The following is a 12,196-nucleotide window of genomic DNA, read 5'->3' on the forward strand; positions in this document are numbered from 1 at the left end:
TTTGTTTTTTTTTTCTAGTGAAAATATTGTGTTCAGCAGAAAAAAGAAGCTCATGATGGTTTGAAACCACTTCAGGAAAAGTCTATAGCAAGATATTGGGGGGGGGGGGGGACTATCTCTATATTTTTAACTATAAAATACTCACATTTACCACCTTTGGAATAAATGCACTTAAAAACATGGTCAGTGTTGGTACATTTGAAATGTTTTCATCAAGTAGAGGATGGTAGCAGGGAGAAATACTGTACATTTCTCAAAATTTTTGAGTAATTCTGAAGGATAGTTTCAAGTATTAAGTATAAAACTGACATTGACCTTGATTTGCTCTGTTACACTGTACATAGTGAAACATTTATAAAAAATGTGCTTAATCCTTGCACTTTTGTGTGTTTGCCAGTTAAAGAACCCTAGCAGTCATTAATGCTTTATTTTCACTAATGACTTTTGTTTCTCGAAATCTGTTTTCATTTACAAATCAAACCTCATGTTATTTTGAAGTAAACTGTATGAAAACTAGTCTACAAAGTATTATTTAGAAAACGATTAAAGCCTTTTCTACTGTTTGATCACAAATTAGCTTTAAAAAAAAAGACAATTTCACCAGTTTACAGAAACTAGCGGATGGAAATCCATGTATTATGATACTTCATTACTTCAAGACTTTCTGAAGAATTGTCAAAGATAAAGTATAAAAATTAGACTTGCATTTTACTCTTTTTAAAAGTGGGGTAATTTGCTACTGTCAATTGTCATGTATGGCATTTGAGTAATATCAATTGTAAATCTTATATCCAATGCTAAACATAATTTTTGACTATAAAAACCATTTTGTAGTGCTTCAGATTGAACTTGAGTTAATTAAATGTCTATTTGAGGTAATTATGTATTTGGTTGCCAGTTTGAAAAAAAAGTGTGATGCCATATTGAACCTAATTAGTCATTAACTTTGAAAAAAAAAAAAAAAATCATAAATGCAGTTCTAACACTTGCATCTACTGGATCAGTCCAACACGTATACAATACATTATTCCAAATAATAAAAAAAAAGATGATGCTGTATGAACCAACATTCCTTGCAAAAAAAAAAGCTTTTGTGAAAAATGACACTACTTAAACCACCTGATTATAAACAAAGTTCCTGAATGTCCTGAAAGAACTGCGCATTTTGTAAGTTTCTTCATCCAACACACCCACTTCAGACCTTAAATATTCTACAAATGATGAAGTAAAATAAATCATATGCAGAAAATCATATGCTGACATAATGTGCATTTCAGAGGTACTCCAGAACCACACAAACTAAAGAACTTTTCATCTCTGAAGAAATACAGTACCTCAAGTTTAATAAAACATCGAAGTTTGAAGGGTCAAACGTATTCATAATGGGTTAAAATAACTTTAACTATTGGTTAAACCATTTTCATCATACAACTTCACCAAAGCACTTAACTAACATATTGATTTAGTCAGTTTGCAAGGTGCTCTGTGTAAAGACGTCAAGTTAAACAAGATAGATAGATAGATAGATAGATAGATAGATAGATAGATAGATAGATAGATAGATAGATAGATAGATAGATAGATAGATAGATAGATAGATAGATAGATAGATAGATGTTTCAAAACTTTTATTTTAATCTTAGTTTGTGCTAACAATTTTACAGAAACATGCTAAAACGCGCAAAAATAGTAAACAAAGCGGAGTTTGATTTTGTCTTACCTTCCTCAGTCCCGGCCACTGTCAGCGTTTTAACCAGCAGAATTAATCCCGACATAGTAAGAAATGCCAAAATAAAGTCGGACATCGTGGCTGGATGTAGTCCCGAGCAGATCCGTTATCCGCGGGCGCTGATGGTGATGATGCCCAAGTTGAGTGTGAGCGAAGCCGGTCTCACGCCCCACAGCGCTCCGCTCCGCTGCGCAGCTCCTCCCGCAGGTGTGTGTGTGTGTGCGTGTGTGTGACTGTACGGACAACACGGACTACGTGCGCCTCCGTTTGAGGATAACGAGGTAGGATGGGGAGGGAGAGAGAGAGAGAGAGAGAGAGAGAGAGAGAGAGAGAGAAAGAGAGAGAGAGAGAGGGGAGAGGACGGGAGGGGTGAGAGAAACTGAAAGAAAAAGAGAGAAGCCTATCAGTACACTGAATAATGAGAAAAGAGATTATGCATGTGGTGAATACACTCACATGAGTGAATAGATAGATATAATAGATAGATAGATAGATAGATAGATAGATAGATAGATAGATAGATAGATAGATAGATAGATAGATAGATAGATAGATAGATAGATAGATAGATAGATAGATAGATAGATAGATAGATAGATAGATGAAACAAGTAAAGAAAGAATGATAGAAAAAAGAAATACACTCAGATGGATAGATGGACAGTAGATAGACCGACAGATCAAGCAAAAAAAGGTGGACAAAAATAAGGAAGAAAAGCATAAAAAAACAACGAAGGAAGGAAAAAAAAAAAGAGCGTGAAGATGGATGGATGGATGGACAGAGAGATAAATGTAATGTGCAGGAAATATGGACAAAAAGAAGAAGAAAATACCACAGATGATTTAACAAAGAGTATACAGATGGATGAATGAACAGCAAAAGAGAACAAAGCAGGGACTATGGACAGAAAAGGGAAGGAACAAAAAGGAACAGGATAGATAGATGAGTGGATAGATGGATTGATATATGGATGGATGGATGGATGATAGATGGATTGATATGTATGATAGATGGACCGATATACAGTATGGATGGACATATGGATGGACGTGTGGACAGAGGGATTGATATACAGGATGGATGGATGGATGGCTACAGTATATGGACATATGGATGGATAGATAGAAAGATATATGGATGGAGAGGGGTCTGGATGCAGACCAGGTATAGTGCAATCTGATCTACATCCAATGCTTTTTAATGGGTTCACCCAACCACACCCCTAACCCTACCCGATACGGTGACGTCACTCACTCCATTTGAGTGCATTGTGTCTGACATTGCATCGCTGAGTGATGCAATCTCAGCTTGCATCATAAAGGCTGCATCCAGATACTATTGTATGGATGAATGGGTGGATGATAGATGGACTGATATATGAATTGATATACAGTATGGATGGATGCATGGACGGACGGACGGATTGATATATGGATAGATGAATAGATAGATTGATATATGGATGGATAGATGGATTGATATACAGTACAGTAAGGATGGACAGATATATGGATGGTTGGATGGACGGACGGACAGATTGATATACAGGATGGCTACAGTATATGGATATATGGATGGATAGATGGATTGATACATGGATGGATAGATGGATTGATATATGGATGGATAGATGGATTAATATACAGTATGGATGGATGGACAGATAAATGGATGGGTAGATGGACAGACGAACGGATGGATTGAGATATGGATGGATGGATAGATGGATTGATACATGGATGGATTGACAAACAGCATGAATGGACAGATTTATGGATGATGGACAGATGAATGGATGGATGGATGGACAGAAAGATGGTTGGATTGATATATGGATGGATAGATGGATTGATATACAATATGGATGGACAAATGAATGGATGGATGGACAGATGGACGGCTGGATTGATATATGGATGGATAGATGGATTGATATACAGTATGGATGGACAGATTTATGGATGGATGGACAGATAAATGGATGGCTATATAAATGGATGGACAAACGAACAGATGGATTGATATATGGATGGATGGATAGATATATGGATGGATAGATAGATATACGGATGGATAGATGGATGCTATAGTTCAAACAAATGAAGAGAACTCCTGATGACTGAGGTGAACTGTGTGTAAACGAGACAGACTTAATTCTAAAATCATCACTCAGAAATCTAAAGGTGGTTCATCCAGCACTGAAGGTACAGTAACAGCTGCTCCAATATGCAGAACTACCCCCCCCCCCCCCCCCGCCCCCCAAAAAAAGGTCAAAGTAAAGCCATAGAGTAAAGAAGCTCTACAGATGGCATAAAAGCAGACCTGCTTCTCTCTTGCCATCTCTAGAGTCTATATGATTGAGTCCAAACTCAACTCAAGGCTCACAAAACGATTCTTGGAAAACAAACACACTATAAAATACTACATCATAAAGTCCTGTGCCAAGAAAACAAAGGAAGAAAAACGCCATGAGTCGCCGCCTGTTGCTTTATTTCCATCAGTAGGGAACAGAGGAAGGGAACGTTAATGTAATTCGATGAAATCTAATTCTATCAGTTTGATTCAGGAACATGTTTCTGGCAGCTCCTTAATCTGGCAGAGGTTTTCTGATGGAACAAGATGGAACAAAAAGTACAGACACTAAAGCTTTGTAATAGTTTTTTTCCTTCTTTCGCACCATTATGCGTATATAAAAGCAATGGAGGCCAAGTCTTTTAAAGTGGATGAATTCATTACCACCACTCACAAAAAAAGGACGCCTGCAGACGCACAATGATGCAATAAACTCAAAATTTAATGCAGTTTTGCCATGTTTGTCCTCAAATCTAAGCAGGTGTCCTTGGCGCCGGAGAACGTGTAAAACATCCAGCGCTCGCATGTCAGTGTGTCTTACGCTTGTGCGAAAACATCTGCAATTCATGAGATTTCAGATGTGGAAAGCGTTTTCCGTTTCAAAACGTTTGGCATGAGGCTAATTCAAAGTGAGATCTTTTTACAAATGAGCGGTCGTGTCTGTGCAAAACACTTTTGCTGGGATTTTTTGGAGTCGGTTTGACGATGTTTCCAGGATTCCGCATGATGCTGTGAGGCCCTTTTATCTGATTGAAGTCTGGGAATCTTTGCACAACATAATGGGTTCATTTAGACAATGTGCGAAGCTGCTAAACATATGCGGAAGAGCAGGTAAAAGAACACTAACACTTACAATTGCATTCATACTTGCTAAAATGTGGGCGGAGCTGAAGGTATGCTCATAAATATGTAAATATTAGAGTATTTTGTGTCATTACTTCAAATGTTTTCTCAAGTGTTTTCTCAACTTCTTGTGTTCTCAAGTTAGCGGAAATTCAATTTTGGTCCCAGGGAACATGCATAATTTAATTTTAAGATCAAAATTAATTTCTACTATCAACATAAAATCAAAACAAGCTTTTTAGATACAGATATTTTATCTTGTTTTGAAAGGCTGAGAATATATATTTTTTTAAATAAATATAAAATATTGTATTCAAAATACTTTATCATTATTCATTAACTTTGAGCTTTTTTTAAACTTTTAATAAACAATTAATAATAAAATAAAAAATTAATAATAATTATTATTAATTATGACAAAAATATTTGAATTACTCTAATTAATAATAGGATCAATCATTACAACAACAAAACAACTTTCATTTATTTATTATTAATAATATTCATAATAATAATAATAAGGCTGCACGGTGGCGCAGTGGGTAGCACATTCGCCTCACAGCAAGAAGATCGCTGGTTTGAGCCTCGGCTGGGTCAGTACCCAAAATAAAATATTTAAATGTTTAAAATAATAAATTAATATTAGTAATAATAATAAAAAGAAATAATAAAACACATTTCACAACAACTAATAATAATAATAATAATTATTATTATTATTATTATTATTTATAATAACCCTGCCCAAAATAAAATATGTAAATGGATAAAATAAATTAATAATAATAATAATATCAAAAGAAATACAACACATTTCACACAACGACAATAACTAATATTAATAACAAAAATAATAATAATTATTATTTTTATTCTCAGTAGTAGTAATAATAATAAAAATAATAATAATAATAATAATAATAATAATAATAATAATAATCCTTTATAAAACATCTAAATACAGTTGAAGAAGTCAGAATTACTAGCCCCTCTGAATTATTAGCTCCCCTGTTTATTTTTGTCCAATTTCTGTTTAACGGAGAGAAGATTTTTTCAACACATTTCAAAACATAATAGTTTTAATAACTCATTTCTAATAACTGAATTATCTTATCTTTGCCATGATAACAGTAAATAATATTTTACTAGATATTTTTCAAGACACATCTATAGAGCTTAAAGTGACATTTAAAGGCTTAACTAGGTTAATTAGGTTAACTAGGCAGGTTAGGGTAATTAGGCAAGTTATTGTATAATGATGGTTTGATCTGTAGACTAAAAAATATATAGCTTAAAGGGGCTAATAATTTTGACCATAAAATGATTTTCAAAAAATTAAAAACTGCTTTTATTATAGCCGAAATAAAACAAATAAGACTTTCTCCAGAAGAAAAAATATTATCAGACATACTGTGAAAATTTCCTTGCTCTGTTAAACATCATCTGGGAAACATTTTAAAAAGAAAAAAAAAATCAAAGTGGGGTTAATGATTCTGACTTCAACTGTATATAAAAAAAATCCAATATCTTCTTTATATTTGTTTTAGGAAATTACACAGCAGCTAAAACCCTCCCTGCGTGTCCTTAACTGCCAAGGCAACTGTCAAAGCTGTATATTTTCTTTGTTTAAAGTCTGTTCCAGACACTTTCATTCAGTGGATACAAATAATGCTGCCCTAGGTTTTAAAGCGCAGATCACAGTGCAAGGAAGCCATATATACATGCGTGCGAGTAACTGCATCCTTCACAATCTAGGTGTCTCAGTGCAGGAGAGAAGAACAGAGTGTCTTTATTACCCGGTTATCATAAATAAAAACCCATACACAAGCCTGGGAGCGAGTGATAGACAGTGTAAGCATATAAAACACATCCATCCCAGTGCGAGGGTGTTTTACTGCCATCTACAGAACGTCAATCAAACTGCTCACACAAAGGCAGAGAGGTTATGAAAGATATTACCTTCCATAGTGTCCGTGTAATACAGCTGTTTGTGAAGGTAAAAGGTTTGGTAAGCTTGAAGAATAGGATTAGCTGATTCTGAACTCCCTCAAATAAGTCAGCAGTTATTCTAGTCAGAGTTTCTTGCCATACATATATGCCTTTTTTGTGACAACTTTGCATAATTCCAGTCTATGCTCTTCACCGAATCCACCAATCAACAAACATTACTGTTAGCGGAAACCAGAAGTTCCTTTTTTCTTCTACAGTGTGTTGATGTACTTCCAACTAAAACAAAGTCTGCATCCGAAACTGCCTACTAAGTAGGTACTGCATTTGAATTCTACATACTTCATCCACCATTTTGTCATGATCAAGGTCATGGCTTTATTTTCGAGACAGTCCTTGGTGCAACACGCAGCTTGATGTAGTTGACCAGGTCCGCTACGTAGTTGACGATCGCCTACACCTACACCTCCCCCTACCCTAAACCCAAATGTCACAGTAGCGTGGGAGTTACCTTAGTGGGCGGTAGTTAACGATCGGCTACACCTCCCCCTACCCTAAACCCAACCGTCACAGTAGCATGGGCGCTACCTTAGTGGGCAGTACAAGGTCCGCTATGTAGTTGATGATCGCCTACACCTTCCACAACTCTAAACCCAACCATCACAGTAGCATGGGCGCTACCTTAGTGGGCAGTACAAGGTACGCTACGTAGTTGACGATCGCCTACACCTCCCCCTACCCTAAACCCAACATTTACAGTAGCATGGGCGCTACCTTAGTGGGCAGTACAAGATCCGTTATGTAGTTGACGATCGCCTACACCTTCCACAACTCTAAACCCAACCATCACAGTAGCATAGGCGCTACCTTAGTGGGCAGTACAAGGTACGCTACGTAGTTGACGATCGCCTACACCTCCCCCTAACCTAAACCCAACAGTCACAGTAGCATGAGCATTACCATAGTAGGCAGTACAAGGTCTGCTATGTAGTTGACGATCGCCTACACCTCCCCCTAAACCCAACCGTCACAGTAGCATGAGCGTTACCTTAGTGGCCGGTACAAGGTCTGATAGTTTGACGACCGCCTTTACCTCCCCCTACCCTAAACCCAACCATCACAGTAACAAGGTCCGCTACATAGTTGAAGATCGCCTACGTCATCAAGCTGCAGTGAAGGCATCTTGTTATTTTTGCGCATGAAAGGGCATGGTTAAGAACACTGAGGGTGAAGCCATCAAACTTCAACTGTGAAAGCAAATGGACTTTGATCAAAGATTACAAAAAAATAAAAAATTAATCAAACACGGATTAATTGTTCACCTTAATATGAATTTTCCTCCCACTTTCCATAACACTGAAAAACAAATCTGACAATTAAACAAATCTGACATTATGGGGAAGGGGCCAGTTATGTGCACTCACAGTTCAAATTAGATTAGCGAGATTTATAACATAAGAAAAGTCTGAATTTCAGAGACTGCAGAATATATGAATGCAACAGACAACAGAACATCCAGCTGGCGTAACCATGTGACATATGACTTTTAAATCGCGTGAAAAACTATTGTTACTTGAAAGATACCAGCAAACTGGTTTGAATGAATCTTAACTAGTTTCTAACCTAACCATGATAGTTTACGTTAAACAAATAACAGATTTTTAGAAATTTGTAGCTTTTTCGAAAAATTTCATTCGTTTGTTATGTTTGATGATTTGGTTCACCTGATTAATGTTTCGCATTATTGAATTTGCACCCTGGGACTTTTCAGGGTTTCAATGTTTTACTGGAAGAATGTTGCAGTTTAGATGCACTGACTACTGAATAAGGAGCCATTCACATATTTTGTCTTTTGCACGCGCAAGTTCGTTATTTCCAATGGAGGCAAACGGCTTATGCATGCATATTGGGAGCAACGCATATGTAAAGCGCAATTGGTGCGACACGCTTGCATATTACAGGCTTTTCAAAATGCTGCTAGTGCACCACGAGTCACGTGACAAGAACTGACCAATCAGCTTCATACTTTGTATAGAATATACTCATTGCTGTAGACTAATTACCTCAGACAAACACAGAACACCAAAATACTGTATTGTTTTTAATTTATTTTTAATGTTATATCAGTTTGTCATCCTCTGTGAAAAGCATTTTTTTTTTTTTTTACATACAGCACTGTTAATCAATATCAGTTCCAAAGCAGTGGACCAATCAGAAGGAAGTGGGGCAAGATTTGCAAGTGTCTGCTTACAATAGCAAGTTGGCATGAAAATGGTTTTATTTGGAGTTAACATTTGGAAGGCGGCACTTTTAAAACCATTCCTGAACGCTACAACTCTCGTTTAGAGGCAAATATGCGTTATGTTTGAATGGCCTCTAAAGCATCTTAAGCGTCTTCCACATAAATGCTACATTTTTAAGACAGTCTGTCAACTTTTACATTCAGCGATGGACCAATCAGAAGAACTCAGATCTGGCATAAGCATTTCAAGCTTACAACCTGAAATACTGATTAGCCCAGAGAAGTTGACGGCGCTTCTGGACACTGTTAACATAGAGCTTCGTTTTGGTACAGTACAGTTTTAACTGGCATTTGTGGATGAAACAACGTATTGTGGTACTTGACAACTTTGCCAAACTAGTCCTGAGCCCATGTGGTGATATCGCTTATAGATTAATGACGTTTTTGATGAGGGATTGGAGATCATGGTTGTTTAGCTTAAGCTTCCTTGTCCTTTACACACTGAAATTCCTCCAGATTCCTTGAATCTTTTAATGATGTTCTGCACTGTTGAAGGTGAAATATCAAAATTACTTCCTATCTTACTTTGAGGAACATTGTTTTTAAACATTTCAATAATTTCCTCACGTATTTGCTGCGCAAAGTTGCGATCCTCGGCCCATCTTTTCTCTCAAACGACTAGACCTTTCTTGGATGCTGCTTTTGTACCAAATCATAATTACAATCATCTGTTGACATCACCTGTTTCAAATCACATCATTTAACCAGTTCACCTGATTACTAGCCCTAAAATGCTCCTGTCCCAACTTATTTTGAAATGTGTTTTAAGAACCAAAATTGAAATATATGTTTATGTTGAAGAAGATAAAACAATAAAAGTCATGAGAAACATAAAATAATGTTGTTTTGTCTGCAATGAACAAAAAGTCAAAGTAAATTTAGAAATCCCTACTTGTTTTTATTTGTGTTTTCCATCCTGTCCCAACTTCTTCTGATTTGGGGTTGCAACAAAACCCTTACTGAAATGAACTGAAGTATGAAGCAAAAACATAAAAATAGTATCGAATTTATTTTATTTTTTTGAAAATGCAAAGGATTTAGGCCAGATGGGACAAAATAACCGACCTATTAATGAATATTATTTAAAAAAATTAGAGATTTTTGACCCTGGAATCTATTCAAGGAGACAAAAATTCTGAACTTTTAAAAGAGCATAATTGGAGAAATTTTCGATGCTCAGGATTGGTGGAAATCTTCCTGGCTGGCGTTGGCCTATTAAAACCCTGAGCGACGCTTTAGGATGTCACTCAGCTGCATTTGGCATGGCATTCTGTCCATGTTGAGCCGTATGAAAACCCCACCGCACATCTTCCTCAGCTCATCCAGACACAGACCCCTGCTTTCCCAACTTCCTAATTGGCCACAGCTCTCGAATGGCCTGTGACTCCACAAGCCCCAGAATTTCAATCAAGCTGCACAAAAAGAGGCTTGTGTTTCTGAGAGAGTCCATCCCCGCCGGTCAGTTCAGCACTGTGTTTGTCTGTCTGTCTCTCTCCTACTGTCTTCCTCACATTGATCGACAGGTACTGAGGTCATAAAGTCGTCCTTTGCTGCTGGCTTCGGGGTAAAATCTCAGCCTGGGTGGGTAAATAATTCAATGCCGAATGTCGGGTAAATAATTCAATGCTGAATTCTATATGATAAACTATTATTAATGTCATCAACCAATAATGTGTTATTTAATATTATTATTATCTATCTATATATATATATCTATATATCTATCTATATATATATATATATATATATATATATATATATATATATATATATATATATATATCCTGCAGCACTAATTCAGATGATACAATGTCAAATGATTTTTCTTTTTAAAAAACATTTCCATTTGCTGTGAAATGCTGCTCCCTACAGGAAATCACAACACCACCACTCACCAATGTTTGTATTATTGCCATTATTCATAACTTTTAAATATGCATTATATAAGCTGAATATGACACATAATATAATATACAAAACATACTGTCAAATAATATGAACTGTATGGGTTATGATAAAATTTTAATTTATTTTCAATGTAATTATCCATTAATTAATCAACTCAATTCATTCAAATGCATTCTGAACACACCATTAGTCTTTTTTGGGTCGAGTTTTGGATCTGTTTTTAAGCATTGTTGCCAAAGCACGATTTTTCAGTTTTCACTGTCTTGCACTTGATTGTTGCCTGCAGACACAAATTACTGTATAGCACACAGCAAAAAAAAAAAAAAAACACTTTCATGAAACCAATTTACGCTCCATTTTGCTGACTGAAACAAAGTGTTTGCCAGGAGAAAGTTCCAGACACTTCCAGGCAGCTGTAACATCATATAAAGCAGCAAAGAGCAATGTATGTGTGCTGTTTGCATTAGGATTGAACACAATGAGCGCAATGTTAAAAGCACTGAAATAAAGCTTGTTTAGTTGTCAAGGCAACTTCTAAAGATTGACCACAAATATCTTCACCTTGTTAAAGCGAAAAAGAGATGTTTGTTCTGATCTTTTTCTGGTATTTCTATCATTTGAAGTCAGTTTAATGAGTTTGATTTATATTTAAATGTGAATATATACACTATATTGAGGGAAATTCAACACATCACCATTTTTCTCAGAAAACATATTTCTAGATGCTGTTGACTTGAAATTTTCACCAAATCCAAGAAAAACATATATGAAAAGAAAACAAATTAGTTTACAAATCAAGTTGTGTGCAGTGGTGTAATCGGGGCTATATGCACGTATACTCAGTCTGCCTACTTTTTTCCACTAGCTGTTTGGGTATTACTACTTCTAAGGATCAATAATTGCGTATACCCTCAGTATACTCAGTTGTTTTGCGGATAAGACTTCCCCTTTAACTGTATACCGAATTCTTTTTAACTCTCATCCTAATTTGTTGCAATTGGTACATTTTTGTTTATATTTTGCGCCATTCCCCGCCCCCTGACGACCACAGCAGCTGTGAGAAAGTTTCGTGGGTTTTTCGAAATTAACTGAATGATGTCTCGCTGAAACGTTCA

General features: G+C 36.1%; 1 protein-coding gene across 1 annotated transcript in view; it reads right to left on the bottom strand.

Moving 5' to 3' along the window:
- lrp1ba (low density lipoprotein receptor-related protein 1Ba) overlaps positions 1 to 1,948 on the bottom strand; it is a 407,482-nt gene extending 405,534 nt beyond the window's left edge. Inside the window, 1 exon segment of the mRNA XM_056448564.1 lies at positions 1,721 to 1,948. Within this exon segment, the coding sequence (XP_056304539.1) occupies positions 1,721 to 1,805 (85 nt within the window). The 5' untranslated portion in view covers positions 1,806 to 1,948.
- Between the last annotated feature and the right edge of the window lie 10,248 nt (positions 1,949 to 12,196).

The sequence above is a fragment of the Danio aesculapii genome, chromosome 22, assembly GCF_903798145.1.
Source record: "Danio aesculapii chromosome 22, fDanAes4.1, whole genome shotgun sequence".
Taxonomy (NCBI): Eukaryota; Metazoa; Chordata; class Actinopteri; order Cypriniformes; family Danionidae; genus Danio; species Danio aesculapii.